At 45.5% G+C, this 27,559-nt stretch overlaps 1 protein-coding gene across 3 annotated transcripts in view; it reads right to left on the reverse strand.

Moving 5' to 3' along the window:
• The window catches only part of MGAT4D (MGAT4 family member D), a 52,084-nt gene extending 24,733 nt beyond the window's left edge, over positions 1–27,351 (reverse strand). Inside the window, exons 1-4 of one of the 3 annotated variants that reach the window (XR_013394180.1) lie at positions 26,647–27,351; positions 9,315–9,476; positions 5,990–6,130; positions 2,701–2,834 (exon numbers count right to left, since the gene is read on the reverse strand). Coding sequence is in view for 2 of the 3 variants with exons in the window: in XM_028745062.2 (XP_028600895.2) it covers positions 2,701–2,834; positions 5,990–6,130; positions 9,315–9,476; positions 26,647–26,737 (528 nt within the window). In the remaining variant the exon portion in view is untranslated. The remainder of the gene's footprint in view (positions 1–2,700; positions 2,835–5,989; positions 6,131–9,314; positions 9,477–26,646) is intronic. The other 2 variants (XM_028745062.2, XM_077934053.1) reach the window with 2 other exon arrangements.
• Between the last annotated feature and the right edge of the window lie 208 nt (positions 27,352–27,559).

Here is a 27,559-nt window from a genome sequence, read left to right on the forward strand (position 1 = left end):
CTGGCTCATGGAAGACCGTGATGTGTGCCAGAGCGCATGGAAATGCCGTTTACCTTCCCACCACAGCGGTACCTATTTATCTGCTTGCACTGGCGTGCTTTCGAACTGCTAGGTTGGCAGGAGCTGGGTCAGAGCAACAGGAGCTCACCCCATCGCGGGGATTCGAACCGCCAACCTTCCAAACAGCAAGCCCACAGTATATTGTGCTGTATATGCAGTAAGTCTACTTATGTAGTTTTGGAAAGATTACCACCATAGGTTTGCAACATTAATATATGTGAGAACGTGTCCTTTGTTTGCAGGTGCTGCCTAAGAAAACTATCATTTCGGCAGACTCGGCCTGGGCTTTATTATACACTGATTAAAGACTATCAGCATAATGTTGTTCCAGAAACCACAAGGTTTCTTCCCTCTTCAAGCTCCTACCTATTGCATTGCCCATTTAAAGCCATTGAGCTTTTGCTACTTTAGAACTCTGCATTCTAAACCAGAACTGAAGGTTTAGCAAGCCAGAACTCTAGCACTGAAACTTGCATTATTTGAGTGCTTTTTTGTTTTTTGCTATTTAAAAAAAAGGGATATCCGCAGGCCAGTTATTGCATAGTAGCTCACAGTAGATGACCCTCAGTATGAAGCATGGCAGGAAACAGCAATGCAATGGGAAATATGAGACGGGAGATAAATCTATTCTAAAAGAACTAAATGTAAGGATGAGAAACTGTGGCCCTCCATGGTTTGTGGCCTCCAGCTATCAGGCACTATGACCAATGGACGAGGATGAGGAGGACTGTGGTCTGTAATATCTGGAGAACCACAGATTCTACATCTTTGGTCTACCACAAATGACTTCTGATGTGACCTATCTAAACAACAGGTTTAGATGGTAAATGTGGAGCAGGCAGGATTTGAACTCTCTCACTCCAGAAAGCAGCACCCAAACCACACAGCTCCTTGAATACAGGCTCATGATGGGTCATTTAATATTGCCTAGACCATGACACATGCCTTTACCCATGCAGCATATCCAGAAATCCCTCCCAATGTGGAGCCTCATCTCAGTGCAACGGTCCAGATTCAGCAGACCCAAGTGTTGAAGTTTTTTAATGTTACATAAAATGGCGTATAATTGTAATGCTGTTGCATTTTAAGTTGCTGTGAAAAGCGTGTGAACACTTTGTGAAGGCTTGCATTGTTTCCATTGCAAAGATAGGGTGGACTAGGTTTTATGACTGAGTCATGGGTCTCTGGACAGAATTTTTGAATGTTTACTTATGTTGATGAACAGGGGCGCCGAGTACAGGGGGTGCAAGGGGCTTCAACGTCCCTCAATATTTTGAAGCAGGGGCCCCAGTCCCCCTCAGTATTGAGGGGGCTGACATCCCTCACTGCTAGGTGCCCTCTGCATGCCCCAGCCCCTGCCCCTCACTCGTCCCAGCCCCCTCCCAGCTCCCCGGTTCCCAGGCAGGGGCAGGGGCACGCAGAGGGCACCTAGCGGCAGTGGCGGATGTCAACCCCCTCAATACCTGGGGGGCTGGTGCCCTTCTTCAAAATATTAAGTACTTGCGCCCCCTATATCCAGCACCCCTGTTCTGAGAGAGTACAAGCGTCATAGGCACTTCCAACTAAATTTATCCTTGGTTCTTTATTGTTTCCCACTGCGAAGTGCTCCTTTGCGTCAACTTGCTCATCAACAGAATTTCATTCAGGGCTAGTGCAAGGCATTTCCCCACCTGAGCCAAGGTGGATGAGCTGTCACTGCTTCCCCATGCACTGATCTCCTATTGCTGCTTCTTTACTTATTTGCTGTCACAATAGCAGCAAGGGTGGTCCTTTGGCCTTCTTTGTAGTAAACAGAAACTTTAAACAAGTGTGTGTTCACAACAGCTTTATTAGGAGCACCTATGTGGCTTCTAGCTTCCTAAGGAACAGGTGCTGAGCCAGAGGTCATTACTGGTTGTTGTTGTTGGTGGTGGTGGTGGTGGTGGCAGGGCAGCAGCAGTTACCAGCCAAACATTGGTGGGTGGGTAGAGACCAGAAGTCTCAGAAGGCAGGCCAAAGGACCCTGGTCTACCACCATGCCACCTGAGACAAGGGACTCACGTTGACTAATGGGTGGATTCATCCTGATTGCTTCTAACACGCCCACAGATCTTCAAATGAAGAAGAGTGTTGCAGCCCCATGACTGGCTCCTGAATTAATCAAAGCAGTGGCTTTGTTTCCTCATTGGGTCAAGACCTAGCTGTTTTCTCTGGTCTTCATGGGTAATGCTCAATATAGTGATCTGCTTCCTGACTTTAGTTTGCCATTGCTTAGAATGATAGAATCTTGACATGCGGACTCCCATCCAATTTGAAACCATACCAGTCCCTGCTTAGCTTTCCAAATGTGCTAGCAGTTTTATTGCTGCTATTCATTGTAGTTCAATATATATCTGACAAATCATTTTAGATTGAATGTATCCACCCCTTGAGATCAGCTGGCAGAGTACAAGTTGAAAATAAATAAATAACATTCTCTAATGTAGCAAAGGGGTAGAAGGGATTCTGGACCGTGGATCCCAACATACATGGGCCAGGACTGATGAGAGTTGGTGCTCCACGACATCTGCAGGGCCACAGATTCCCCACCTCTGTATTATAGACAAACACAGACTGCTGCATTTTCTTTCCGTAAACACAAATCATTTCAAGCTAACTTACCTCTGCTACAAAGATAATTATCATACAATGCTTCTTCTGATCTTCAGACATTCCACTTAAAAGGGATTGCAGTGTGTCCATCAAATAGCTTTCCTTTTCTCTTCGCACTGTTGGAACACCTATTACCATGGCCACTAATGTCAAAAAAAGGGGACTTAGTTGTACAATTTTTTAAATCAGTACAACAAAAAATCATTTTCATTTTCATAATGACACAACTACATACTGTATATTACTAACGTGATTCTATTAGTGTCCTTAGGTGCAGAAATCAGCAGTGAGTTTAAACCAGTAAGAATAGAAATGCATATTCTACGTTGGCCATAATCCAACACTAAGTTAGATTTTATAACTGTGTGTTAGAGTGTGGTTTTAAGTTTTGAATCCAGGTCCTCCTTATTTTGGGAATGTTTTGCATTCTCCACTAGCTGTCCATTTTATTAAGCTAGTTCCCTTAATTATTGACTTCCCTTTAATACGGACAAATTAACCCCCTTGATAAGGAGGATCTGTCATATTTTATAGATAGCAGCAGTAACTCATATGCTGGCGGCAGAAGCGTCACAGCAAGAACATAAGGACAGCCTGGTATATCAGGCCAATGGCCCACCTAGTCCAGCTTCCAATTCTCACAGTGACCACCCAAATACCTGTGGGAAACCCACAAGCAGAAATTGAGCACAAGAGCACTGTGCCCTCCTGTGGTTCGCTGCAAGTGGTATTTAGAAGCATACAGCCTCTGACTAATGTTAGGAACATAGGAAGCTGCCTTATGCTGGGTCAGACCATTCACCCATCTAGCTCAGTATTTCTATACTGAGCGGCAGTGGCACTGCAGGGTTTCAGGCAGAAATCTCTCCCAGTCCAACCTGGGGATGCTGGGGATTGACCCTGGGTGCTTCTGCATGCAAGGCAGATGTTCTACCACTGGGATACAGCCCTTCACCTCCTACTCCACTAACATCTGGGCAGAATTTTAAAGCAGCTTTGTGCAGAGCTGTCAAGTTACAAGCCTTTTACAAAGAGTAGCACAGAGAAGACTCCCTGGAAAAGACCCTGATGTTGGGAAAGATTGAGGGCACAAGGAGAAGGGGACGACAGAGGACGAGATGGTTGGACAGTGTTCTTGAAGCTACCAGCATGAGTTTGACCAAACTGCCAGAGGCAGTGGAAGACAGGAGGGCCTGGTGTGCTCTGGTCCATGGAGTCACGAAGAGGAGGACACGGCTAAACAACAACAACAACAACAACAACAAGCACAGAGCAGTAGAACTACTGCGAGGGCAAAATGAGATAACAATGCACAAAAGGTACATGTGAGAGAGCCTTGAAGCCTGAGAAGACAGACCAAAAGAAGGGCCTATCTTCTGTATACTAAACAGAAGCAGCAAGAGAAAAATGCAATAGTCAAAAAGTTGCCTATTGTGCTTTCATCCTCCTGCCAAGGTTTTACAAAGCTTGGAAATTCCGCAACTACTCCCTGGACAAACCTTGGATAACTTTAAAAAAGTGGCACTTTTACATTGTCTCTCTTCTCATTCTCTCTCCACCCCAATCTCCAAGCAGTGTGATGGTCTAGGGGTCCAGGCACTTACCCAGGGTTCCTGTTTCCTTTAGAAATGAGGCCCAGCAGAGAATGTGGAGTTCTTTATGATTTGTAGTTTATTTACACGTATATACAACTATGATGGAAGGGTTCAAAGCATTACACTCCAAGAAGGTCCCATCTCTCCAAGGGCAGATTGTTGGTCTTTCAAATTTCAGCAACGCCCTGTGCAAGGCCAACATTTGGTGTGTGTGTGTGTCCCCCACCTCTCGCCTTCTGTTCTGCTCAAGTCACTACATCATAGTTGCGAAGCTCTGCAGCGCCCCCTAGGCACAGCTCCCAGAGCAACAGAACCAATCATGCTGCTCTAAATCCGCCACTGGTCTCTCCCACTACTGCAGCCTCCGATTCAAAACAGACAGCCCACACTGTGCTCTGCCCCCACTCTCCAGCTTGCTGTGTTTAACAGACTGCAACCTCTTTTTTCCTAAGCCACATCACCACCAGTCAAATCCTAAATTTAAAGCTGCTTTTTCTTTGCTCACCATCACTCTGTGGAAGGAGGGGCTCCACACCTTTGCTGTCTGGCACAGCCAATGCCTTCATTATGGTTTTCTTAATGGTGCTTCCCTTTCCCTTTGTCCTTTTTTCCTGAGCCCAGAAAACTGGCTTGGCCTGTATTTATTGACACTGGTAAAATTGACATCTGGCAGCCCATCTTAATTCTCCAATTAAACTCCAACACCCACTAGACTCGGGAATTTAAGGAAGGATCTGGCACCCAGGAATTTAGGAGCAATGAGGCGCCCGCAAACTCATAACAAATACGATTCTAGGAATATATTGCAAAAACTGTATACACCCTGACTTCCCTGGTGAAAGGGCATGATATAAACGTAATTATAACCACTGGTCTGGATCCAGCCTCATCCTTTCATGAACAGAAGCATTTCTTCTGTTTGCAGATGGACCAGTGGAGGCTCCTGCTAGAGCAGCCTTTCTCAACCTGTGGGTCCCCAGATGTTGTTGAACTACAACTCCCATCACCCCTAGCTAGCAAGGCCAGAGCTCAGGGATGATGGGAGTTGTAGTCCAACAACATCTGGGGACCCACAGGTTGAGAACCGCTGTGTTAGAGTAAGGGGAAAGGTGATACCCCTGTCTCCCTGCACACCCAGCATCACCTCTTATGAAGTTCAGGAGCAGCTACAGGAGGAAGGAGGATTTGGCAAAAATTGTGCGCGCCCCTTCTTCCACTTGGTGTATCATGTGTGCAGAGTTTTCTGCTCACTAGAAATCTGGATACAACCCACTATTTCCCACAAATGCTAGTCACTATGCAACAGCACAGCAAAGCAAATTATGTGATAGGCACACAGTTGGCTATGTGGCAGATCTAACACCACACTTAAAGCTCTGCAAGTTTGCATTAGCAGGGCAAAAAGTGTGTGTGTGTGTGTGTGTGTGTGTGTGTGTGTGTGTAGTTTTGCTGAGGGTTGCAGCCCAGCAGATCACTACAGTTTCATCCCCCCACCATTGAAAGCAGTAGTGGAGGAATATGCTATGGTGGGGCAGAGCCCCATTTGCCCATATGGACCAGCCTCCACTGGCAGAGGGAGGCAGATAGGCACACACACCATACCCTAACTCTTTCCAGAAGGCAGTTCTAATCTGGAGTTTAGGTTTGCTCTCTAAATACAAACAAATAAAAACAAACAAACAAACAAACAAACATATTCTCACCCCCAGTCCTTCCTTGTCCAATTACAACATTTGGATAAATAGCATCTTCATGCTCCTGGAGATGAGGCAGATAGTAATGGATATTTGAAAGATGTATAGGGAGCTTGTTGGCGAGACTCAACACGTTCAACTTCGTAGAGTCTTAAAGAGAAAGGAAAAAAGAGCTTTGGAACTCAACATCGAAACACTTAAATAACTGCCTAAAATGCCAGCATGCTCAGAGTACTGAGATAACATCATGGCTGATAGCATACCAATAGGTCCAAACTGCACGCTTTAAAAGCATGCAGCTTTATGGTGTAGCATTGTGGCATAAGGCCACTATTGTGAAGCAGGCCTCTCTCACCCAGCCCCTCCAATGTTAAGCTTAAGAATGTCATGCACCTTCTGCTCACATCTCATACATTGGCTATCGACTGGAGCTTACAATTGGGTCTCCCAGTCTACCTGCTTAGGAGAAGTCCTTTACAATTTATCGCTTTGCTGTTCTCTACATATACATATTACTCATACAGTGGTACCTCAGGTTACAGACGCTTCAGGTTACAGATGCTTCAGGTTACAGACTCCACTAACCCGGAAATATTACCTCAGGTTAAGAACTTTACTTCAGGATGAGAACAGAAATCGTGCAGCGGTGGCAGCAGGAGGCCTCATTAGCTAAAGTGGTACCTCAGGTTAAGAACAGTTTCAGGTTAAGAACGGACCTCCGGAATGAATTAAGTTCTTAACCCGAGGTACCACTGTACTGTGAAACAACTCATTTTGCAGTATCATAAAGATTTTACCAGGGACACAGAGTAAATATCATTGAACTCTGTGAGGTTTACTTCTGAGTGTACAGGCATAGGATTGCTTTGTAAATTATTTCATGAGTTAGATATGGCATTTATTTTTAAAGTCAGACCATGGGCGTAGCCAGGGGGGCAGGGGGCAGCTGCCCTCTTCTAAATCAAGCAAATCAATAAAAATACTTAACTGAGGTTCTGCCCCCCCCCCAACATGAAGCCTGCCCCCTAACATAAATCCTGGCTACATCCATGAGTCAGTGAGTGTTGCCTTTCACCCAGTCATTGCAAAACAGTGCACAAAACCAATATACAGTGCCTCTCCCTAGGTTCTTCTTGAGATAAAATCTGGTGTCAAAGCTTGACTAAAGGGGAAGCACATTAAGGAAACTTTGCACAATGTAAGGTATAGGTGGCAAGAAGGTTCCATGCTCCTGAGTACTCGTTCCTGCTTTTGCAGCTTAATTCAGACTTCTCTGTCCCAAAATCATTCTTATGTCATTTTGGCAATTCTCTGTGAGAGAGTCAGTGTGGTATAGTAGCTGAATGGGAGACCAGGGTTAAAATCTGCACTCAGCCATGAAGCTCACTGAGTGACTTTGGGGCAGTCACTGCCTCTCCTTAACTTAACCTATGCAACAATAACAAACAAACAGATAGTACTGCCTATAGTACTGCCTATAACAAACAAACAGATAGTACTGCCTATTAAACAAACAGATAGTACTGCCTATAGTACTGCCTATAACAAACAAACAGATAGTACTGCCTATTAAAGTTAGGAAAGGACTCACCAGCAAGAAATCTAGTAAAATTCCCTTATTGAGTTCTGGTGATAAATTGCTGGTTAAAACACAGGGCAGAATTGACCAACGGTATGCGTTGACCTAAGGCTGATATTTATTGCATGTGGGTTCGTTGTGACAACCCAGCTACTGGAGGTTGTGCCATTTTAAAGATAGAAAGCCTGGAACCAGGCCTGTGCAGAGCTTCTCTGAGACCTGGGGTGGGAGCCTTGTTAGAATGAGGTTATAAACTCAAACAAAAAAGCAGCCAGTCCCTGGCAGAGACCCCCCAGCCAGCTTAGCCCTCCAAGTCCTGGGGCAAGTGTACCTGACTGCTCCCGCCTCTGCATGGGTCTGCCTGGAACACTTAATATTTTTTAAGATACGGGTTAGGTCAGAAGAGGACTAATAGAGTCAGAAGTACTGCCAGAAACTCCCCTAATATAGCTGATGGCAAAGTTAGTAGGTACATCCCTTAGGGAGGGAGCTGGATCTTCCTTAGACTTCTGAATGGGGCAATAGTAGAGCTTCCAGAACCTCAACTAAGGGTGATGTATAATTTGGTTCTTTCTGTGTGGTTGAAATGGGAAAGTGAGACAGATTGGTAAGATACAGAGAAACATTGAGAGCTGATCTGATCTGGGGCAGTGGATCTGGCTATCTTCTGGAGACTCCACTCATTCTCAACCTGTATATTTGTAAATAAACTCCTAGTTTTAAAACGCCGTAAGTCTTTAGAAACTTCTTTCCAAAGTAAACTGGTAGGCGCTGCACTCTAGAATGTCTCGTGGCTCTGAAAAATTCAGGCAAGCATTACAGTATATACAACCTTTGTATAAACCCTTGTATAAAATTTTGTGAACGCAACAAATATTTTTTCAGACTTTGAGGGGGAAAAGACACTTTGCTGGGTGGGGTGGGGGTAGATCACCGCGTTCTATTTCCCAGTCATACCCAAATAATTTATAAGAGGCTATCATTTAATTGAAAATTAGAGAGCTGGTTTTGACCTATTAAGCTTTAAGCAGCTCAAGACTGCAGTACCTCAAAGACCACTTCTCTCCATAAGAACCTACCCTGACCCTGAGATCACCCTCTGAGGCCCTTCTTTGTGTGCCTCCTCCACAAGAGGTCCAGAGTGTGGCAACATGAGAACGGGGCCTTCTCTGCAGTGGCTCCCTGTTTGTGGAATGCTCTCCCCGGAGAGGTTCAGCTGGCGCCTTCATTATGCACGTTTGGACACCAGGCGAAAATGTTCTTCTTCAACCAGGTTAACATCCAACACCCTCTTAAATGTGCTATGGGAGGGGGCGAGGTGGGATTATTAGTTTGTTTTTATTATATATTTTGTGTTCTTTTAATCTTGTATTTGTATGTTATGAACCACCCTGAGTTCTATGGATGAAGGGTGGCATACAAATTTAATAAATAATATCTATCTTGTAGTTTCTTATAAAATACTGCATTTCGATGTGTCTCCTCCACAAACCAGCTTTGATCAGAAATGAGAAAAAGAATTATTGAGCTGTGTTTTCAGCTGGTGTGTACACAGCCTTATTCTCTGCTTTCTTGGATTCCCCTTATGCCTTCTGTTCCCCACCTGTGTCTCTTTCTGACTTCCCACTGCCCAGCATCGCATCACATGCTCCCATTAAAATCCACAGCCCTCCATTAAGATCCATGTTTCCTTTCTGAGAAAGTAATGACTGCACAAGTTGTTTAAAAAACTCCAAAAAACAATTCTACACAAACCTGTAAAATTTCCGGAAGCGCTGGCTAGCTCACCAATGAATTGCTTGATTTCATTTAGGACACTGTTCAGCTCTTGGGATCTTTTTTTGTTTTCCTTTTCAGCAAAGAAAAGTCTTTGGCGAAGTTCCAAAAGCTGTCTTTGGTTCAAATCTAAAACACTTCCTGTAATTGTAAAGGCAAATTATCTTCTTTGGAAGGAAGTAATTCATTTCCTTAAGTAAAAGAAGGGTTAAACACTTTCAGACTGATCATTCATTCACAGAAGGAAGAGTGGAAAATACACACCCTTTTTTTTAATCCTTTGTATATTTATGGATTTATACATAAATGCACTTATTATTTTAAGCAATGTGTAAACATAAACTAATCTTCACAAAGCTCACTCCTCCTCTCCAACCTCCCATAAATCTGGATTATTGACCATGCCTTTCCTCACCAACACATAGTCAGACTATAGATTAATGAGTCTATTGTGATTTATGCCTCCCACAAGTGCCTTACAATGAACCCGTTAAACACTGCTATTACAAAAGCCTGCTGATCATTGAACAACATGTAGCTGAATTCCATGCAGGTTTTGACCTGAAGAAACTTAACTGGTAGTGGAATTTCTAATTTACAGCAGAAGAATGAGGTCGAATTCAGAGCCTGCTTTTCAGTAGCGCTAACGGAACAGTATACACACATCCAAAACAGCCTGTCTTCCAGGGGTGGCTTTTAAATATTGTATAGCACTTATTGAATTAATGTATAATTAATGCACTGTATAAGTGTTTACTAATCGAAGCAAGTCCCTGATCTGCCCATGTCCCCATGGTTACCAGAGCCATCAAGTAAGTAGAAAATAGGGACAGGGCACTACTTTTAGGGTGCGCATTGTTGCTTCTTCAGCCCCAGTGACTGAACACCCTCAGTCAACAATATATTTTACATAGCTCTTTGGCAATAATGACACTTCCTGTTTCTTTCCCACATCTGACGCCCCCATGTCAACAAGAGGGATAAGAAGAAGCTGTTGCAGTTGCCAGAAGTGAGCAAGAGTCATAGCTGTCAACTTACAGATTTGAAAATAAGGGACCAGCAGCCTCGAAAATAAGAGATCAGCAGCCAAAATAAGGGATTTTCCAAGCACAGGTATGTTCAACTTCTGAGCCCCTCCAAGCCAAAGGCAGAAAGCCCAGCCAGCAGCCAAACGAAGCCTCAAGCGGTGGTTCCCACAGCGCAGCAACCCAGCAAAGCGGATGCAGCAAGGAAAACCACTGTCACCTCTCCGCTGGGAAGCGCTGAGCAAAGGCGAGTCCCCAGGCAACGCTGATGATTTGATAGGCACAAGGCATGCAAGCTCCACCCTCCCAGTCATTCTTAGACTCCTTATTGGGTGAGCAACGCAGCCAAGCAACACAGTTGGAGGCTGGCTGGCAGGGAGGGAGAGGAGCTGCTTCCTTTGAAACCCGGGAAATTTAATCAATAAGGGACAGCAGCGGGACACAGCCCTGGGATAAGGGACTTTCCCACCAAATAAGGGACGGTTGACAGCTATGGCAAGAGTTATTATCCAAATGAGAAAGGAACTCAGGAGAACTGGATTTTTTAAAGGAGGGTGTGGATATCCAACATAGCGTCTTGATCCAACTCAAACAGTGTCAACAAAAGTACTTCCTTCTACCGAGCTAGCATTGAACTATGTAAAACAGGTGAGCTACCCAGCTCAGCGGCACTTGATTTCTGCTTACGTAACCATTTTACAATCTTGTGTGCATTTACAATGAGTGATGGATCCACTTCCATTTATTACTGCTCATGTGTGCAAAGTTACTGTCTCCATCACCTTATATAATAAAAGCTTGTTCAGGACTATGCCTCCAGTTGTTTCCCTGTTCAGATGGAAATTTGACATATGCAAAGCGTACAGACGTCTGGCCTTTGATTTTATTATCAAATCTGAAGGTGGAGGCTGTACATAAAAATACTAGGCGAGGCCTTTGGGCAACAACATCATTATGTGAAGCTCCTGCAGCTGTGGGAATATTGTTGTTGTGTTAATAGTTCTTGTATATACCTGGAGAGAGAAAAATATGCACCTATGCTCTATATATAGATCTACTAATGGCTAACAGCAATTCTCTGTTGGAGGAATGCAATTTTAAGGAAGGATATAACCAGACATATTTCGAAAGAAACACCTTACAATGTTTTGGACAATCTTCCTGAGCATTTATGTCAAAAAGATGTTTTATTACACACACACACAAAATAATAAAACCACTCAGTGTAGAAAAAAATCACCCCTGCACACATGGAAGTATGAGAAGTGCTGCAGAACAGTTAGCATGGATAACCTTCTACAACTGTGTTCTACACAGTGCTTTTCTCCTCAGGAGCTGAGGAAGTCCCTATTCAAAACAAATCTCCCGGCCATGATGAAAAAATTGATGACAGTTTAAATGTGAGAGGTGTACAACTAGGCAGGGGCACCAGACAGCAGTTGAGAAAGGCCAGAACATCACAGTCGAAAATGCAAGTGTAAAAGACAGAGACAGAGTATTTATACACTAATACAGTACTAGAAGCCTCTGAGTCAAGATGGGTGAACTGGAGTGCTTGGCCTAAGAGGACAAGATTGATATAAGAGAAACCTGGTAGAATGGAGAGAGCGTGCAAGACTCTGCTTATAGATTTTAATGTTACCTATGTTCGTTGATTCCACTGAGGGGATCAGACCCTGTGTGAGCAGAATGCTGTCCAGTCTGGACACTGTACCATGGCGTCCGGATTGGAATGTATGGCTGGTGTCTCCCAGGTTTTGCTCACCCCAAATGTCATAGAGACCCCTGTTTTTTAGCATTTTTAGTAACTTGTAGGAGTCCTTAGTTGTTGAGGGTTTCCTTCGGAGGAAGGTTGCCCATGGGATTGTAGGGTGAATGTCTTTCAGGGATATACCTTTCATATTTAGGTTGAGGTCCCCTCTTAGGATTGCTTCCCCTTCAGAGAAGGAGAGGAACTTGTTTAGTGTCTTCTGGAAGAATTCTAGTTGTTTCGAGTTTGGGGCATATATGGAGTCGATTGACAGTTTAATTTTGCCATCTAGTGTCCCTTTAGCGAAAATGAATCTGCCTTTTTTGTCCTTTAGGACTGTTGTGGCAGTGAAGTTCAGGTCTCTACTGAGTATTATAGCTTGTGCAGCCCATTGTTGACGGAAGCGGGGGTCGCTCAGGAGTTTGCTCCCTTTGGGTGGGTTGTGTATTTCTTGTAAGAAGGTGATGTGTGGTTTCATGGTGTTTATGTATGAGGTGATGCGTTTTCTTTTTATGGGGTTTCCCAGCCCCTTCACATTTAATGTAATTGGTTTTAGACTAGCCATCTTGCTTATCTATTATGTAGGGTGATTCCTTGCCAACTCGTCCAGGTTGTCCTGTGTCTCTCACTTTGTGTTGTTTAATGAACCAATGGGGTTGAGCTGACCTAGCGCGTGGTCAGTGGGGGATTAGTGGAATTAGGATCAGATTTGGGTTAAAGAGTGGGGGATAGATTATAGAGAGTATCCTATATGTAGTCATATAGGTGTTTGTTAGGGGTATTTTGGGCCATCTGGCATTTAGCCGGTTGGTCCTAGGTCTCAGCTGGTGTGGATGGCCTTGTTCAGGGGCAGACCATCCTCCCTGTCATTTGCAATAGGGGGTGGTCAGTGAGATGGTGTTAAGCATCTTTGTGATGCCAATGTTGGGTATAGGGTTCATAAGCAGTGTTGCCAATGTTATTAGCAACATGTTGGAGTGGGGATGTGGGTGTTGGTATGCTCTGGTGCCACCATTGTGCTGATTGGGTGTCAGATTAGCCTGTTTGTGGGTTATTTTATCAAGGTTGGAGAAGTTGTTTTTCCTTAGTATGGAGGGGTGCTGAAAGTGCGGGTTATGGGTTGTTGGGTGGTGGGGGATATGATTTGAAGTCATCTGGACTGGCATTGGGGTGGGGATCTCTGTGGAGATGCAGGAATGAGGGGGTGTTGATGGTGTTGGCTATATTTATGTGTTGATTTGGTTGATCCTGGTCTGTTGTTTTGTGCTGCGTGTTCGGCGGGATGCTTCTGTGCATGGTGGTGGTTGGCTGTCCTGGTTTGCAGTGTTGTGTGGCTTCTGTTGCTTCTTTTTCCTCTTTACTGTCGTCCAATTGTTTGATGTTGTTGTTTCATTGTGGTGGTTATGACTGTCACTTGGTGGGTCTGTCGGTTGCCATTCCAGTGGAGGGTCAAGTTCGAGGTTCTTCAGTAGTTGCAGGGCTTCAGGTATGTTGGCAGTTGTGTGCTGTGTTGTGTTGTGTTGTGTTGGTTGTTACTATAAGGCAGAAGGGGAAGCCCCATCGGTACTTGATCCCTGCTTGTTGGAAACGCTGGGTGCATGGGCGTAGGTTTTCCTCCGATTTAGGGTGTCCTGAGATAACTCCTGTAAGGCCAATATGGGGTTGTCTCCATATCAAAGGCTTGTTGTTGAGTTTCTGAGGTTGTTCCATAACTCTTCCTTCTTTTTGTAGCGTGTGAAGCATACAATGATGTCTCGGGGGGGGGTGTTGGGTTTCGGCATAGGTTTTAGGGCTCTGTGAGCCCTCTCCAGGTCGTTTACCTCGAGTGTCAGGTTTGGGATTGTATTTTTCAGCCAGCATACAATTAGGTCTGCTGGGCTTTTCTCCTCCACTTTTTCAGGAAAGTTGTGGAAGCGGATGTTGCAGCGTCTACTACGGTCTTCAAGGTCTGCCTGTTTGATTTTCATGGCTGTATTTTCCATTTCTATTATTTCCAGGGGGCTTTCCAGTTTAGCCAATTTATTATTGACACGTGTGTTCTCCTCTCGGTACTTCTCTATTATTCTTTCTTGTATTTGGTTCTTGTTTTCTAGAGTTTCCACTTTGGAAGTCATGTCACTGAACGCTTTCAATAGTTCTGTTAGTCTCATTTTCACTTCCTTCAGTTCTTGTTTTGTTGCTGGGTCGTTGTCATCTTGGGGAGGGGTGTTGTGTTCTTGGTGCTGTTTGCCATCTCCCTGGTTGTTGTCATCGCAGTCTCGTTGGTGTTTTTGGTTTCAAATCTGCTTGGCATCCTCTTGGAGCCGGGCGTGTTGTGGTTAGGAGTTGTGGTGGTGGTTCCTGGGTGTTGCTGAGCTGTTAAGCTGAACAGGCATTGTTGACTGGTGGCTTTTACAGAGTGTCTGGATTAGGCAGTGATTAGTGTCCCGTCTGGGCTGTGCTTTAAGGGCTTCTCTGGGGTTCCCGCAGTCTCCTCAGCAGTGTTGCCAGGGTGAGGTGGGGCAGTCGAGCAGTCAGATGAATAAGCCAACAGACAGACGGTTCACGTAAATGGGTTGGTAGGCAGGGGTATGAGAGATTGGTGGGGTGGTGTCAGAGGGAGAGTGTATGTTTGGGGGGGTTATTTGTGGGTGCACCTGTGCGTACACATCTGTGCACAGGTACTCATGAAAGGAGTATTGGGGTCCAGTCGAGCATGGAGGGAGGGGTTAGAGGTTCGTAGTAAAGAATTAGGAATTTAAGGTTGGCAAGGATGTGTTCAGGAAGAGAACCCAACAAAGCAATGTAGAGGTTGAAGGTGAAAAAGGAGGGGAGGGAAAGGGGGAGAAGCAGGGGAGGGGAGGGATGGAAGTCAGAGTAAAGTAAAGAGGGGAGAAAGAAAAGGAGGGAGGGAGAGGAAGGAAGGAAGGAAATAAAGGGGGGGAAGAGACAAAGAAAGATGAAAATGCTTAGTTGCAGTGGTGGTTCTGGTTATAGTATGAGGTAAAAGACCCCTGGGGAGGGGGGATTGCTAATGAAAGTGTGTGGGGAGGTATGTGTATGTGGATTTTAGGGTTAGGAGGGTAAGAGGACTAGAAAAGCAGACTAAATCAAAGAGGGAAAGCAGGGGGGGAGGGGAGATGAGAGATTTGAAGATATCGAAGTTGTGATGCCTGGCAGTAGTATTTGTATATCAAATGCCAAAGGTAAAAATAATGTAGAAATGAAAATATATTTAGAGCCCTCTTAAGAGGGGCAAATATAATATAATAATGTGTGTGTGTGTGTGTGTGTGTGTGTGTGTTCGTGTATGTATGTGTTCTTTTAAAGAGAAGGAGGGGGGAAAGGGGGAAGGCGGAAAGGAAAAGAAAGGAAAAGAAAAAGGGAGGGGGAAGGGTACCAGTGGCAATAGCACTGATATGGGGGGGGGGATATTTTTATTTTATTTTATTTTAATTTTTAGAGGGGATGGTAATAGTTGCAGGACAATGGGGGGAAGGTAAGGCTCCCCCCTCAAAAACAGACAAACAAAGAAAATAAAGGGGGACTAAAAGGAAAAGAGGAATAATAATGATAGTAATAATAATAAAAAGGATTTTTTTAAAAAAGAAAGGTAATAATAATGATAAAAAATAGTAATTGGGAAAAATATTTCCCCCTTTTTTCAAAAAATATAAATGAGGGTAGAGAATGGGATAAAAATAAAACAAAATACAGAAAATAGGGAAAATATGTTAGAGAGGGGTAGATTGTCTGGTAAAAATAAAGTAAAAAATATTGGGAAGGAAGGAAAGGGGACAGCAGCAGCAGCAACAACAACAACAACAAGCCCCCCCCCCTTTTTGGGAGGGGATGGAAAATGTGTTTTAAAGTAATATATGGATGTATTTTTAAAATGGTAGTAATAATAATTTAGTGAAAGGGCTGAAGACTTGGGGAAGGGGGAAAGGGGAAAAGGGGGGTTTAAAAGGGGGTTAAAATATATGAAGGGGAAAGTTTTTTAAAAAAGAGTTAATGATAATAATATAATATAAAAAGTTGATATATCTGTTTAAAAAAAATAGTAAAAAACACAAGCACACAAAAAGGAAATAAAAAATTGAAAATTGAGAAAGGCAAGGTCTTTTCCCAGCGGGTTTCCCTCTGGGCTTCAACCTGCTTCTGGTGCACTAGCTGTCCGGATGAATGGCTGGGCGTCCCTCTCCTCCTTTTCCTCGGCTCGGCAGCAGCGACAGAGGTTTGCGCAGCCTTCCTCTTGCTTCCTCTGACTGCTTTTTAGTCAATCCTTTTCTAACTAAATATCCTGTAATGATACCATATTAGAAGACTGCCTTTCTAGATAATCACCTCTTCAACATGCAATTTCATTTTGTTTCCCCCCTCTCAAATCACCCTATTCAGTTTCACATAAGACTCTTAAGAGTAGCTCAAGATTACGTTTGTAGAAGATCTACTTTCACAAGGAGAAAAGCTGTAATAAAACAGGTATTGTGTTTTGTGAATGCCTCATGTAGCACTTGTCAATTATTACGGATTTATTTGGGAGACTCATGCATTAGTTTAGTTTCCACACTGGCTCACTGCCATTCTATGGGGACAGATTCACCACCTGGAACATCAACCTAAACTTGACGTGAGGGAGGCTAGATAAGAGACTGCTACCCAACGCTTTAGCTGTCTGTCTTGTTAGGCATTCTTGTGTACCACTTTTCAATACTACCCCAATTCTAAGCACATTTATGTGGAAGAAAAGCTAGTATGTTTGAGTCTTATCAGTCTGATTTGCTTGTACGTCTACTTGGGACACATTGCAAACTGTGGTTTGAGTGCTATGTACAGATGGGGATTATATTTATTAAGAAGTCAGGAAGGCAAGCAGGAACAAAAAGCAACACACAAAGAAAGAACATGCAATCTTTTTGTCTCATATTTGTTTAAAATGCCTATGTCAACTTGACCCAAAATGTCACACGCAAGCTAGCTGGCTAGTGTTCCACAGTTAAGTATTTGTATTTATATGTCCATTTGTTCTGCCTTCTATCTGCCTGGCACCCTCCTACTTTCCAACTGAATTTCTGCTAGTTGTGTATGACACAACTGCCTCTTGTTCATAATCTAAGGATTTGATGCCTCAATTTCTAAGAACTCCTACAATAATGGAACAGCTTTGCATTACTCTGGGACCAGAGAGACGCCACCATTCTGTCACTGGAACAGACACCTGTTGGGAAACTGCCAGGGAGATATTGTCCATCATGGCCCCAAGCCGGCTGCCTAACGTCCATCGATCTCCCGTAGCCAGGCAGATCCAGCAGTTAGCGACACAAAACCTCAGAAATAGATTGCCACATTCCAGGCTTGTGCACACTGTTCTTTATCAGCAGAAACCACAGCCAGAAAGCTTGCACCGCAGAAGAGAGCATAATTTACAGACTTTATTTAGCGTTGAACAGAACAAAGAGAAAACATGACCGTTCTGTGTCAGTGTCTCTGACCGACTGAAATCGAAAGGAAACAGCAAGCATAAACATCCTGTAACAGGAAATACGCAGACTCTGTGACTCACAAGCCTGCTCTCTCTTAAGGTGGAACGGAAATATCCTAACATCCTCCCCCTTTCCGTGTAACCTGTCGTACCTGTGGTTCACTCAATTGCAACCTTTGTACATAAACCTTATGTTGTTCTCTGTTAACAACCTTAGACAACAGATCAGCAGGAATTTCATTTCCTGCCATGTAGGACACCCGAATCAGTCCTTTCTGAATACACTCTCTTGCACGATGTAGCTTAATCTGCAAGTACTTGGTTCTTTGCTTGCAACTCTCAGAGTTCAGCAAAGCCAAACACGATCTATTGTCTTGATACACTTGTATAGGACATTTCACAGAAACCCCGATGTCCTTAAACAGTTGCATCAACCATTCACAATCCATGAGTGAAAATGACAGAGCATTGAGTTCTGCTTCACAGGAACTTAGGCTCACTGTTGTTTGCTTCTTGCACAACCAGTCAAACAAGCAGTGGTTGTACATGTAGCACACTCCAGAAGTGCTTGTACCATCTGTGGTGTCACTTCCAAAACTTGCATCTGCAAAGATTTCAAGACCTCCAGTCTTCTGACTGGTGAACCTCAGCCTGTAGTGCATAGTCCCTTTCAAATAGCGGGCTATGCGCTTCAGAGCTTTCCAATCCTGAACCGTAGGATTGTTGGCATGTCTGCTAAGCAGATTACAGCTTACAGCTATGTCAGGTCTTGAACATCTGGCAATGAAATTCAGCTTGCCTAGAACGCATCTGTATAGCGTTGTGTCAGAAAACGCTTCAGCAGTACTGTCTACCTGGTAACCTGTCACCATCGGTGTGTCTGCTGGGTTTGCATCAACCAAATTCAACCTGGTTAATACATCAGCAATTTTCTGTGTTTGGTGTACCAGAAAATTACCTGCTTGGTCCTTCTCCACCTGCAGAGAAAGATAGTTGGATACCTCACCAAGATCCTTCATGTCAAAGTGCTCCTTCAGTTGAGCTAGGGTGCTTTGATAGAAAGCCTGATTCTTCCAAAACATCAGAAGATCATCAACAAAACATAAACAATACAGTTTGTTTTGCCCCTCCTCCTTGACAAACACACATGGATCAGCTTTGCCCTGGTGAAAACCTAGAGAAAGCAACGTTTCAGTGAGTTTTGTGTTCCAACACCTAGCACTCTGCTTGAGACCATATAAGGATTTCCGCAGTTTACAGACCATTCCCTTCTGTATCTGCATCCCGTCAGGTGGAAGCATAAACAGCTCCTCGTTCAAAATCCCGTACAAAAAAGCTGTATTAATGTCGTGGTGGGAAACATGCAGTTTCTCCTCCGCAGCGATCTTGAGCATCAGCCGAATGCTCTCATATTTGACTGTGGGTGAGTAGGTCTCGTGGTAATCCTGTCCTGGTACCTGTGAAAAACCTCTGGCAACCAATCTGGCTTTGTGTCTGACTACCTTGCCATTCTGGTCTGTCTTGGCCTTGAAGACCCATTTGCTGCCAACCAGTCTCATACCTGGGACTACCGGTACCAGCTCCCAAGTTTGGTTCCTGTTCAAGGAATCAACTTCAGCCTTCATGGCATTAAGCCAAGGCTCAGCATCTTTAGAGGTTAACTCCTGAACCTCTTTGAAGCTTGAAGGTTCCCACACCTTCTCTGAGCTACTAAGAACAGCAGTTGCAGTCTTAGCAAACTCATCAGCAAATCTCTTTGGAGGTCTGCCTTTTGTCGCCCTTTCAGACCTACGTACTAGACGCAAGTCTTCTGGACTCATCTCCTCTTTCTTAGGAGAAAAATGACCAATGGTGAACAGTGGTTCTTCCAGTTCATTGTCAGACGCATCAGATGGTCTGACTGAGGCCTTTGCACTCTTGTAGTCTGCTGTGTCATCACTCTCACTGACATCAGCAGCAGCGCCGCCCAATGAACTGGAATCCGAACTCTGATCATCATCATCATCATCCTCATCCTCATCATCCTCAGCAGCTTCCTCAGCTTTAGCTGCTTGCTTGACATCACCTTCATCCTCCTCTGGGTAACTCTGGAAAATTCCCACATTTTCCCCCCACTTAGGATTGTACTCAACACTCCTTGTGAACTTAATGGATTTGGAGTTAGTCATCCATACCCTGTATGCACCTTTTTCGTACCCCATGAACAAACCATGTGCCCCACGCTTCCCAAGCTTGTTGGTTTGTGGGGTGCGTACCCACATGTCAGAACCAAAAATTCTCATGTGTTTGGTGTTGGGTTTCTTGCCAAACATCTTCTCATAGGGGGTACAACCAATGGGTGATGACAATCTGCGATTAACGGAGTAAACCAGATTCCCCAAAGCCTCCCCCCAAAACTTATCAGGGAGATTGGCATCATGCAACAAGGTTTTCATTCCTTGCAGCAATGTTTGATTTGCTCTCTCCGCAAGCCCATTCATCCATGGCGATCTGGGGGTTGACATGTCATGCTGGATTCCCTTCTCAGTCAGGAAAGCTTCAAACTGCTGAGAAGTGAATTCCCCACCTCGATCGGAAAACAGACAGGAAATACGTTTACCGTGCACATTCTCCAACCAAGCACAGAATGCTTTAAACTTCGGAAACGCTTGCGATTTCTGTTCGAGCAAAAACACATGAATGTACCTAGAAAAAGAATCAATTAGAACCATGAAGAACCTTGCTCCTCCCAAAGAGGGCGTAAGTGGCCCAACCAGGTCTGCGTGCACTAGCTGGTAGGGCTTGGAAGCCTGCCTGCTAGACTCTTTGCCTTTTGGAGCAACCTTCACCTTGTTCTCTGCACAAGATACACATTTCATGTGAAATTTACAGGGTTTGATGTTCAAACCCTCAACCACCTCTGGCATCTTGGCCAGTGCCTTCCAAGAGAGGTGACCAAACCTTCGATGCGCTTCATGAATGCAACCTGCATGAAGAACTTTGTTAGTTTGTGCAACACAACAAGAATCAGCATTAGATACAACAGCAGTGTCCTCATAAGTTATATGGAACAAACCATCCATAAACTTTGCATGCAAATAGTCCTCTTTGCCTTTACTGATGACACAGACGCTCCTTTTGAAGGAAATCTGAAAACCACGTCCAGTAAGCTGCGGGACGCTCAACAAATTGCTTGCAGCTCCAGGAACATACAGAACATTACTGATGGTTGTATGCAAACTTGCAAGTTTCACAGTCCCTTCTCCTGCAATTTGCAACGTCCTTCCATCAGCCAGGTGGATCTCACCTTCCTGAGGCTTGAAGGAGATAAACAGGTGGCGATCCTTCGAAATATGGCGGCTGGCACCTGAATCGATAATAAACCTGCCTTTGGCTGTTGGAGCAGTCTTTACAGCAAGCAAACCCTTGTTTTCCACTGACTTGGGCTTTTGCAGCTTGCCCCCCTGCTGCTCCTGGCCAGCAGACGTGCCTTTAGCCTTTGGTGAAGCTGTGCCAGCAGACATAGCCTTGTCTTCCACTGGCGCGGGCTCTTCACCCTCCCTTCGCCCCTGGCCATCTGCAGATGTCTGCGTCTGCGTCTGTTTACCTTTGCCTTTCCGGCCTCTGCAAAGGCGATGACCTTGGTTCTCACGAGAAACAGAGCTCTCAGCTGCCGACTCCTTGGCTCCCCCTGGAGGCTGGAATGCTGCCTGGGATGACATCACAGTCTGCTCCCCCTGCAGCTTGCAACCGGTGCCCTCAGCATCCCTGCATTCACTCGCATTCTGGGAAACAGCCAGGACCTCCGATGCAGTCAAACTCTGGGCTGGGACGACTGACTTGTGTGCTTTCATCAAAGCATACCACATTCCACGTGCAGTGGTGTTGCCAGCCAGCGTCTTAATTTCCTCAAGAGATACGGATAAGACTATTACGTCAATCGCCTTCGAATCATCGGCTTTCCATCTCTCTGTCAGAGGAACTGGGGGGGCCTCACTCACGGTATGCCACACCCTAAACTGACGCAGCAAACTCTCACACCATTTTGCCCAGGTTTCATAATTCTGCCCATGTAACTTAAGGCATTCAGCATTTGCCTCAGAAGCTTGGAAAAACTCCATTTCCAGCTTTCTGCTTTAGCCGTGAGTCGTTTTTAACTGCAGAGACTCCTTATCTTGGCAGCCATTAATCACAATGCCTTTTGGCTCGGCTCCCAGGCCAATTAAGCCTTGCCGGACATCAAAGGCTCTTGCCGGGGCCCACAGAAAAGCCTCTGCTTTCGCTTTTCACATACCTCTCAAACGCAGTCTGTTGCAGCTTTTACTCTCCTGTAGGTGCTGTGAATCTGGGCCCGAAACCTTGTTGTTGGGAAACTGCCAGGGAGATATTGTCCATCATGGCCCCAAGCCGGCTGTCGGACATCCATCGATCTCCCGTAGCCAGGCAGATCCAGCAGTTAGCGACACAAAACCTCAGAAATAGATTGCCACATTCCAGGCTTGTGCACACTGTTCTTTATCAGCAGAAACCACAGCCAGAAAGCTTGCACCGCAGAAGAGAGCATAATTTACAGACTTTATTTAGCGTTGAACAGAACAAAGAGAAAACATGACCGTTCTGTGTCAGTGTCTCTGACCGACTGAAATCGAAAGGAAACAGCAAGCATAAACATCCTGTAACAGGAAATACGCAGACTCTGTGACTCACAAGCCTGCTCTCTCTTAAGGTGGAACGGAAATATCCTAACATCACCATCCTCCAACACTGGAAGGAAAACCAGAAAAACAAAATAAAAATGGTGCTGCAAGCTCTGCCAATGACAATCAAGCAGTGACTATGCCCACATACAGAGCATACTGCCCACATACAGAGGTACCCAATGAACACACAATGAAAGCCACATACTGCTAGCACATGCACCCCTGCATTACCGCATAAATAACACACATGATAATGCTACAGTGCCTCTGCTCTACCAGTGCCATTGGCACAAGCAGCCAAGACCCCACTACTGCAAGTCCCAGGAATTCCTACAGGCAACCTCCCTTAGGCTCCTGATAACCACTGTTTTATAAGCCCAAGGCGAGGAGAGCCTATACAACATAATACACACATAGCTCCCTGGGCAGAGAGCCTGGAGAGATTGCATACAGAGCTCCTGAGATAAGGGTTCAAGACCCACCCTGGAAGAAAATACTCTTTTCAGAAGCAGTCAAGGGGAGTGGCCAGGGCATGCAAGTGCAGCCACAGACACACTGAGAGCAGCAGCCTTCAGTGCCCCACTTACAGGGCACAGGATTGGCAGGCAGGAGATATCCCTACTCAACCCTGTGAAGGAACAGCAAGGAGCATCCTGGGCCCTGCTTGTCATGGGATTAACACAGAACATGGTGTGGGATGGATCCTGTATTTGTGGGAGAGTGACCTGTGTAAGGACAGGGAAACACAGGGAAAGAATAATGAGCAATTGTCAGCATCTGGAACACACAGTCCTTGAACCTAGATGCACAATGGATGTTTGTGAGGCAGTGAGAGAGAAGGTGGATTGGTGCCACCTGGGTGCTCAGCCAGTGTTCCATGCCACAGTCTCCTTCCTGTGGAGGGAGACACTGTAGTGATTATTTATGTACTTCCTTTTTTATGGTTGTAGTGAAACACTGTTTGTAACAGCTCTTTAATTTGCTCCATGCTCCCAAGCTGTGATATGGCAAGGCAGAAGCACTCGCGAGTGTTTAGCCAGCAGTGGCAATGGGTACAATGGAGAGCCTGACTTTTGGCAGCAGAGAACTTACCTACATGAGCCTACATGAGCAAAGAGTGCTTCCCCTGTGTGATGAAGACAGAGCTCCCCACTTCTGGGTTGGAAAGAGTATTAAAGCAAAATAGTTTAGTCTAGACACAGATTCCCAGCTTTCACTGTTAAAACAACTTGCATTTGTAGAACCTAAGATACATGACAAAATGTACAGGCACTATTTTCCTCGTGTGAAAGTAAGTAGCCTGATGCCACCTTTCAGTGATTTAGTCCCCCCCCCCCAAAAAAAAAATTAAAAGTCTGCAGGTTGGTATGGAATTTTGCATTGGATGTTTGTGTCTTGATTCCCAAGGTGCGGTATCAATTAAGTTTATAGCGGAGAAATGTTAGCAATGTGCTCGATTTTCCACATGTGTTCCATGTGCAGGCAGTTTTGTGTCCTTTCTCCTTGTAAAGTTCACTGAGACTTAATCCCATGTATATATATTACTGAATGTCCTAGAGTCACAAGTACAGTACCACAAAATTAGTCAATTTAAATCTCAGGGGCAAGAAATATATCAACTTTCACTTTGCAGTTAAGCCAAGAATGTTAAAATCAAATAGAACTCTTTATCTCTCATTTACATAGAGTAGGACATAACATATTAGAACCTAACAATGATCTCATGAATCATGCTCACATGCTTGGTCACTACTGATAGTCTCCAAATTTATCTATTTAACTAAATTAAAAGCAGCATAACATAAGAAAACATGCATACAATGGCTTGGATCCTAAGATAAGTTAACTTTAGGAAGTTCATGGAAATAACATTTCCCACCTCTTCCCTCCCCAGTGGCCACCTATGCCTCTGAAAAGACTCTCCAGACAGTGGGGGTCCTCCTGAGCAATGTGGAATGGAGGCAGGGGAAGCTTCCTTCCATGAACTAAATTAACTTACTTATCATCGAATCCAAGCCATACTATATATATCATTTTCTTTCCTCCTTCCTTCCTTCCTTCCTTCCTTCCTTCCTTCCTTCCTTCCTTCCTTCCACACCCTCAACTTTCACCTGGTAGTGACCATTCCAGGAGGCTTCCTCAGTGGGAGAGATGGGAAACCTGGCTCATTCCATCAGCTCTGCTGAAGGACCAGCTCTATCAGGTATCTCCTGTCCCTGAACCATTTTCATTCCAGCTGATCATTATAAGAACTATTTAACTTTAAAAACTGGCCCCCAAGTTTGCTTTTCTGCCTCTTTCCTCCCCATCCTCTTTTCTGTTTGTGTTCTGTCTCCTAGATTGTAAGCCTGCAAACACCATCTTGTTTTAATTGATAACATGCAAGCTGCTCTGAGAGCCTTTTTGGCTGAAGAGTGGGGTACAAGTGCTTGTTGTTGGCATCTATCTGTCTCAAGGGACAATGGAGTGCGCATCTGGGGTGAAGTCAAACTGCTGTGTTAGCAGCACCAAAGTGACCTCCTTGGGGCACAAGCCTGGGCAGTGTGTATGGAGATCCTGAGCTGCCCAGATGACAAGACAGCAATATCAAAAGCAATTACCGGTACAATGTGAAAAACTGAAGTCTCTGAAAGTCTTTGGAAGTCCTTCAGTTGGTTAGTTTTGATGTTTTGAATTAGTCCATAAAGTTTTTCACATTGTAATTGTTTTTAGCCATCGTGTTGCTTTTGATATTGCTGACTCATATTTTGCAACACAGGGGTTTGTTTGTTTACCCATGGTCCAGAAGGAGGCATAAAAGGCACCATCCAACTGTCTGAGGGACTCAACCGCAGATTTGTGTAGGGCTTACTTCTTAGGCTTTTTTTCTTCTCCCAAAGATATCCCACAAGGCAGCAGAGGTTTAGGATCAGAGATGGGCTACCTTCCCAGAATGATGAGCCCCATCTACCCCTCACTTCCCTCTACTGCATGTGCAAAAACTGCCTCCTCCTACTTAACTATTGGTCTTGTGCTCTCAATCCTTTACAGTCTGTCTTCACATGCAGGAGAAGTCTTTAACTCACCAAGGGTTTGAGACCCATCAGCTACCCTCACCTGGTTTAGCCCACCAGTCAAAGCCATTTCCTGGTGTGCGGATACTGTTGCATGTTGACAGCTTCTAGGAGCCACAGGTGAGAACTGAGTGCAGGGTGGGGATCAAAGGTGGACAAAGTACCCCAGAAGGAGCATGACATGTCCCCCACCAGAGGTACTACCTCTTCCCTAACACCCCATACACCCCAAGGTACAAGTGCAATAACTAAATAATTCCACTGAAGTTCATCTGGTCCATGGGGTCACGAAGAGTCGGACACGACTAAACGACTAAACAAAAAAATTACTATTCTTTTACCACCAAGTGGCAGTGGCACAGATACGAGAAGTAAATATCCTCAAATCCCACAAGCACTCTAATTTTAAAATATTTCTATAGAAGAGCCAATTTGAGTGATTATTCTGGGCATCAACCATCACTGTGCATGTAGCCAATGCAATGTCTCAACAATTAGTAATTAGCAGGAAATTAGCAGGAAAAGCTATTTGGCACATCACTGTTCAGCCCCATTAGGGTGGCTTCAGTGGCATGCTACTCAATTTGTGTCTGCGATACATTCATTATTCTGGGCCACTACAACTTTCTGAATTTGGGTAAGGAGTAAAAAACACACCCACACATTCATAGCTGTCAACGTTTCCCTTTTTTTAAAAGGGAGATTCCCTTATTCCGAATAGGATTCCTCGCAAGAAAAGGGAAACGTTGACAGCTATGCACATTGCATCAAGTGTGATGAGTAACTGACACGCATTTAAACAGCATTCAACGAGCGGGTTGTCCGCACAGGGTCAATTCAGGACATCAAAACTCGCAAACCATGCAGCAAAGTTAGGCAGCTCTCCGTGCTAATCTGACTTCGTCCATACTGCAGAGAAAATCGCTGGGACCCCGCAGATGGCACAACCCACAAAAGGAGTTCAGGACCAGTAAGATGCAAACGCCGTTCAGGCGAGCGCCCGGAGCCCGGAGAGCAGCGCCCGGCCGATCAGAGCCAACCGGGACCTGGGCTGCTGCTGGCGACGAGCGCGCACAGCCGCCGCCCGCGCAGGTGGCGGTTAGCGGGAGTTGGGAGCCGTGGCCCGGAGGCTGCGGAGCGCGCGGTCCCGCGGGGAGCCTCCAGGTGCGCCTCCTCGGCCCCTTTCCCTGGGAGAAGCGAGGCGCAGCAGTGTCTCCTCCAAAGGGGGCCCTCTTCCCTCTTCTCTTTCCCGCCAACCAGCCAAGCCCTCCTGCCCCGGGCCGGGCCGGGGCGCGCGCCAGCAGCAGCCTTTCCTCCGCCCGCCTTTTCCCGCTTCTCACCTCCGCTCCCGCTCCGGGCGGCGTACCAGGCGAAGGAGAAGAGCGCGCTGAGGCACACAAACGTCAAGGCGCTGGTCAGACGGAGCCTCATTTCTCGGCCCCCCAGGCGAGGCTGCCCGAGGTCCTCGGCGGCGGTGGCGCCTCGAAGCGCTGCTCTGCCCGTCGCCTCACCGCCTTTGTTTGGCTTCGTGCAGCTGGGTCTCGCTCGCCCGCGGTGTTTTGCTTGACGCCCTGAGCCGGCGGAGGCTTTTTATGTGTGTGTGGTGTTTGTTTGCTCCCCTCACGCCTCGTTGCCCCTCTGGGAAGAGTTATTATCTGCCGAAAGGCTCCTAGCCAAGTTCACAGGTGCGAAGATCCGATTCCGCGCTTATCTCTCTCAGCCTTGGCTGCTGCTCCAGCAACGCGGGTCCAGCTCCTCCTCAGCTCTTTCTCGCGCCTTCAGGAACTTGTGGCTCAAGGCATCGACCATCTCTCTCTCACCCAAGAGCGACTGAAATGTTTCTGGCGCTTCCCCGGAGGGAATCGCTGGAGCCGCGAGCCCAATCAGGGAAGAGTCGCCGCCGCCGCCCCTCCCTCCCGCTTTAATGTATAAGTCAACAACCTGTGCAACCTGCTTCGCTTTCTCGGAAACATTTGAATTGCAGACCCTGTGGGCAAGTGGCCAAAGTGGAGAGGGATAGGTCTGGCGCCTGAATTTTAAAAGGCAGCAATACCCGCCCTCATTCTTAGGTGCAGTCGCGAGAACTTTGGCACATTTCTGTTCGAACGCGCAGAGTATTGTGACGTAGCAATTCCAGGGGTTCGCATGTTGACCCGGGCAACTGAAACTTGCCCCCAAAACTGCTCCAGCTCTAGCTATGGCACTTCTTTGGCCCAGTAAAGCATACCTTCTTGCGTCACTGTTATTTTTTTT

The sequence above is a fragment of the Podarcis muralis genome, chromosome 9 (genome assembly GCF_964188315.1).
Source record: "Podarcis muralis chromosome 9, rPodMur119.hap1.1, whole genome shotgun sequence".
In the NCBI taxonomy this organism is placed as follows: Eukaryota; Metazoa; Chordata; class Lepidosauria; order Squamata; family Lacertidae; genus Podarcis; species Podarcis muralis.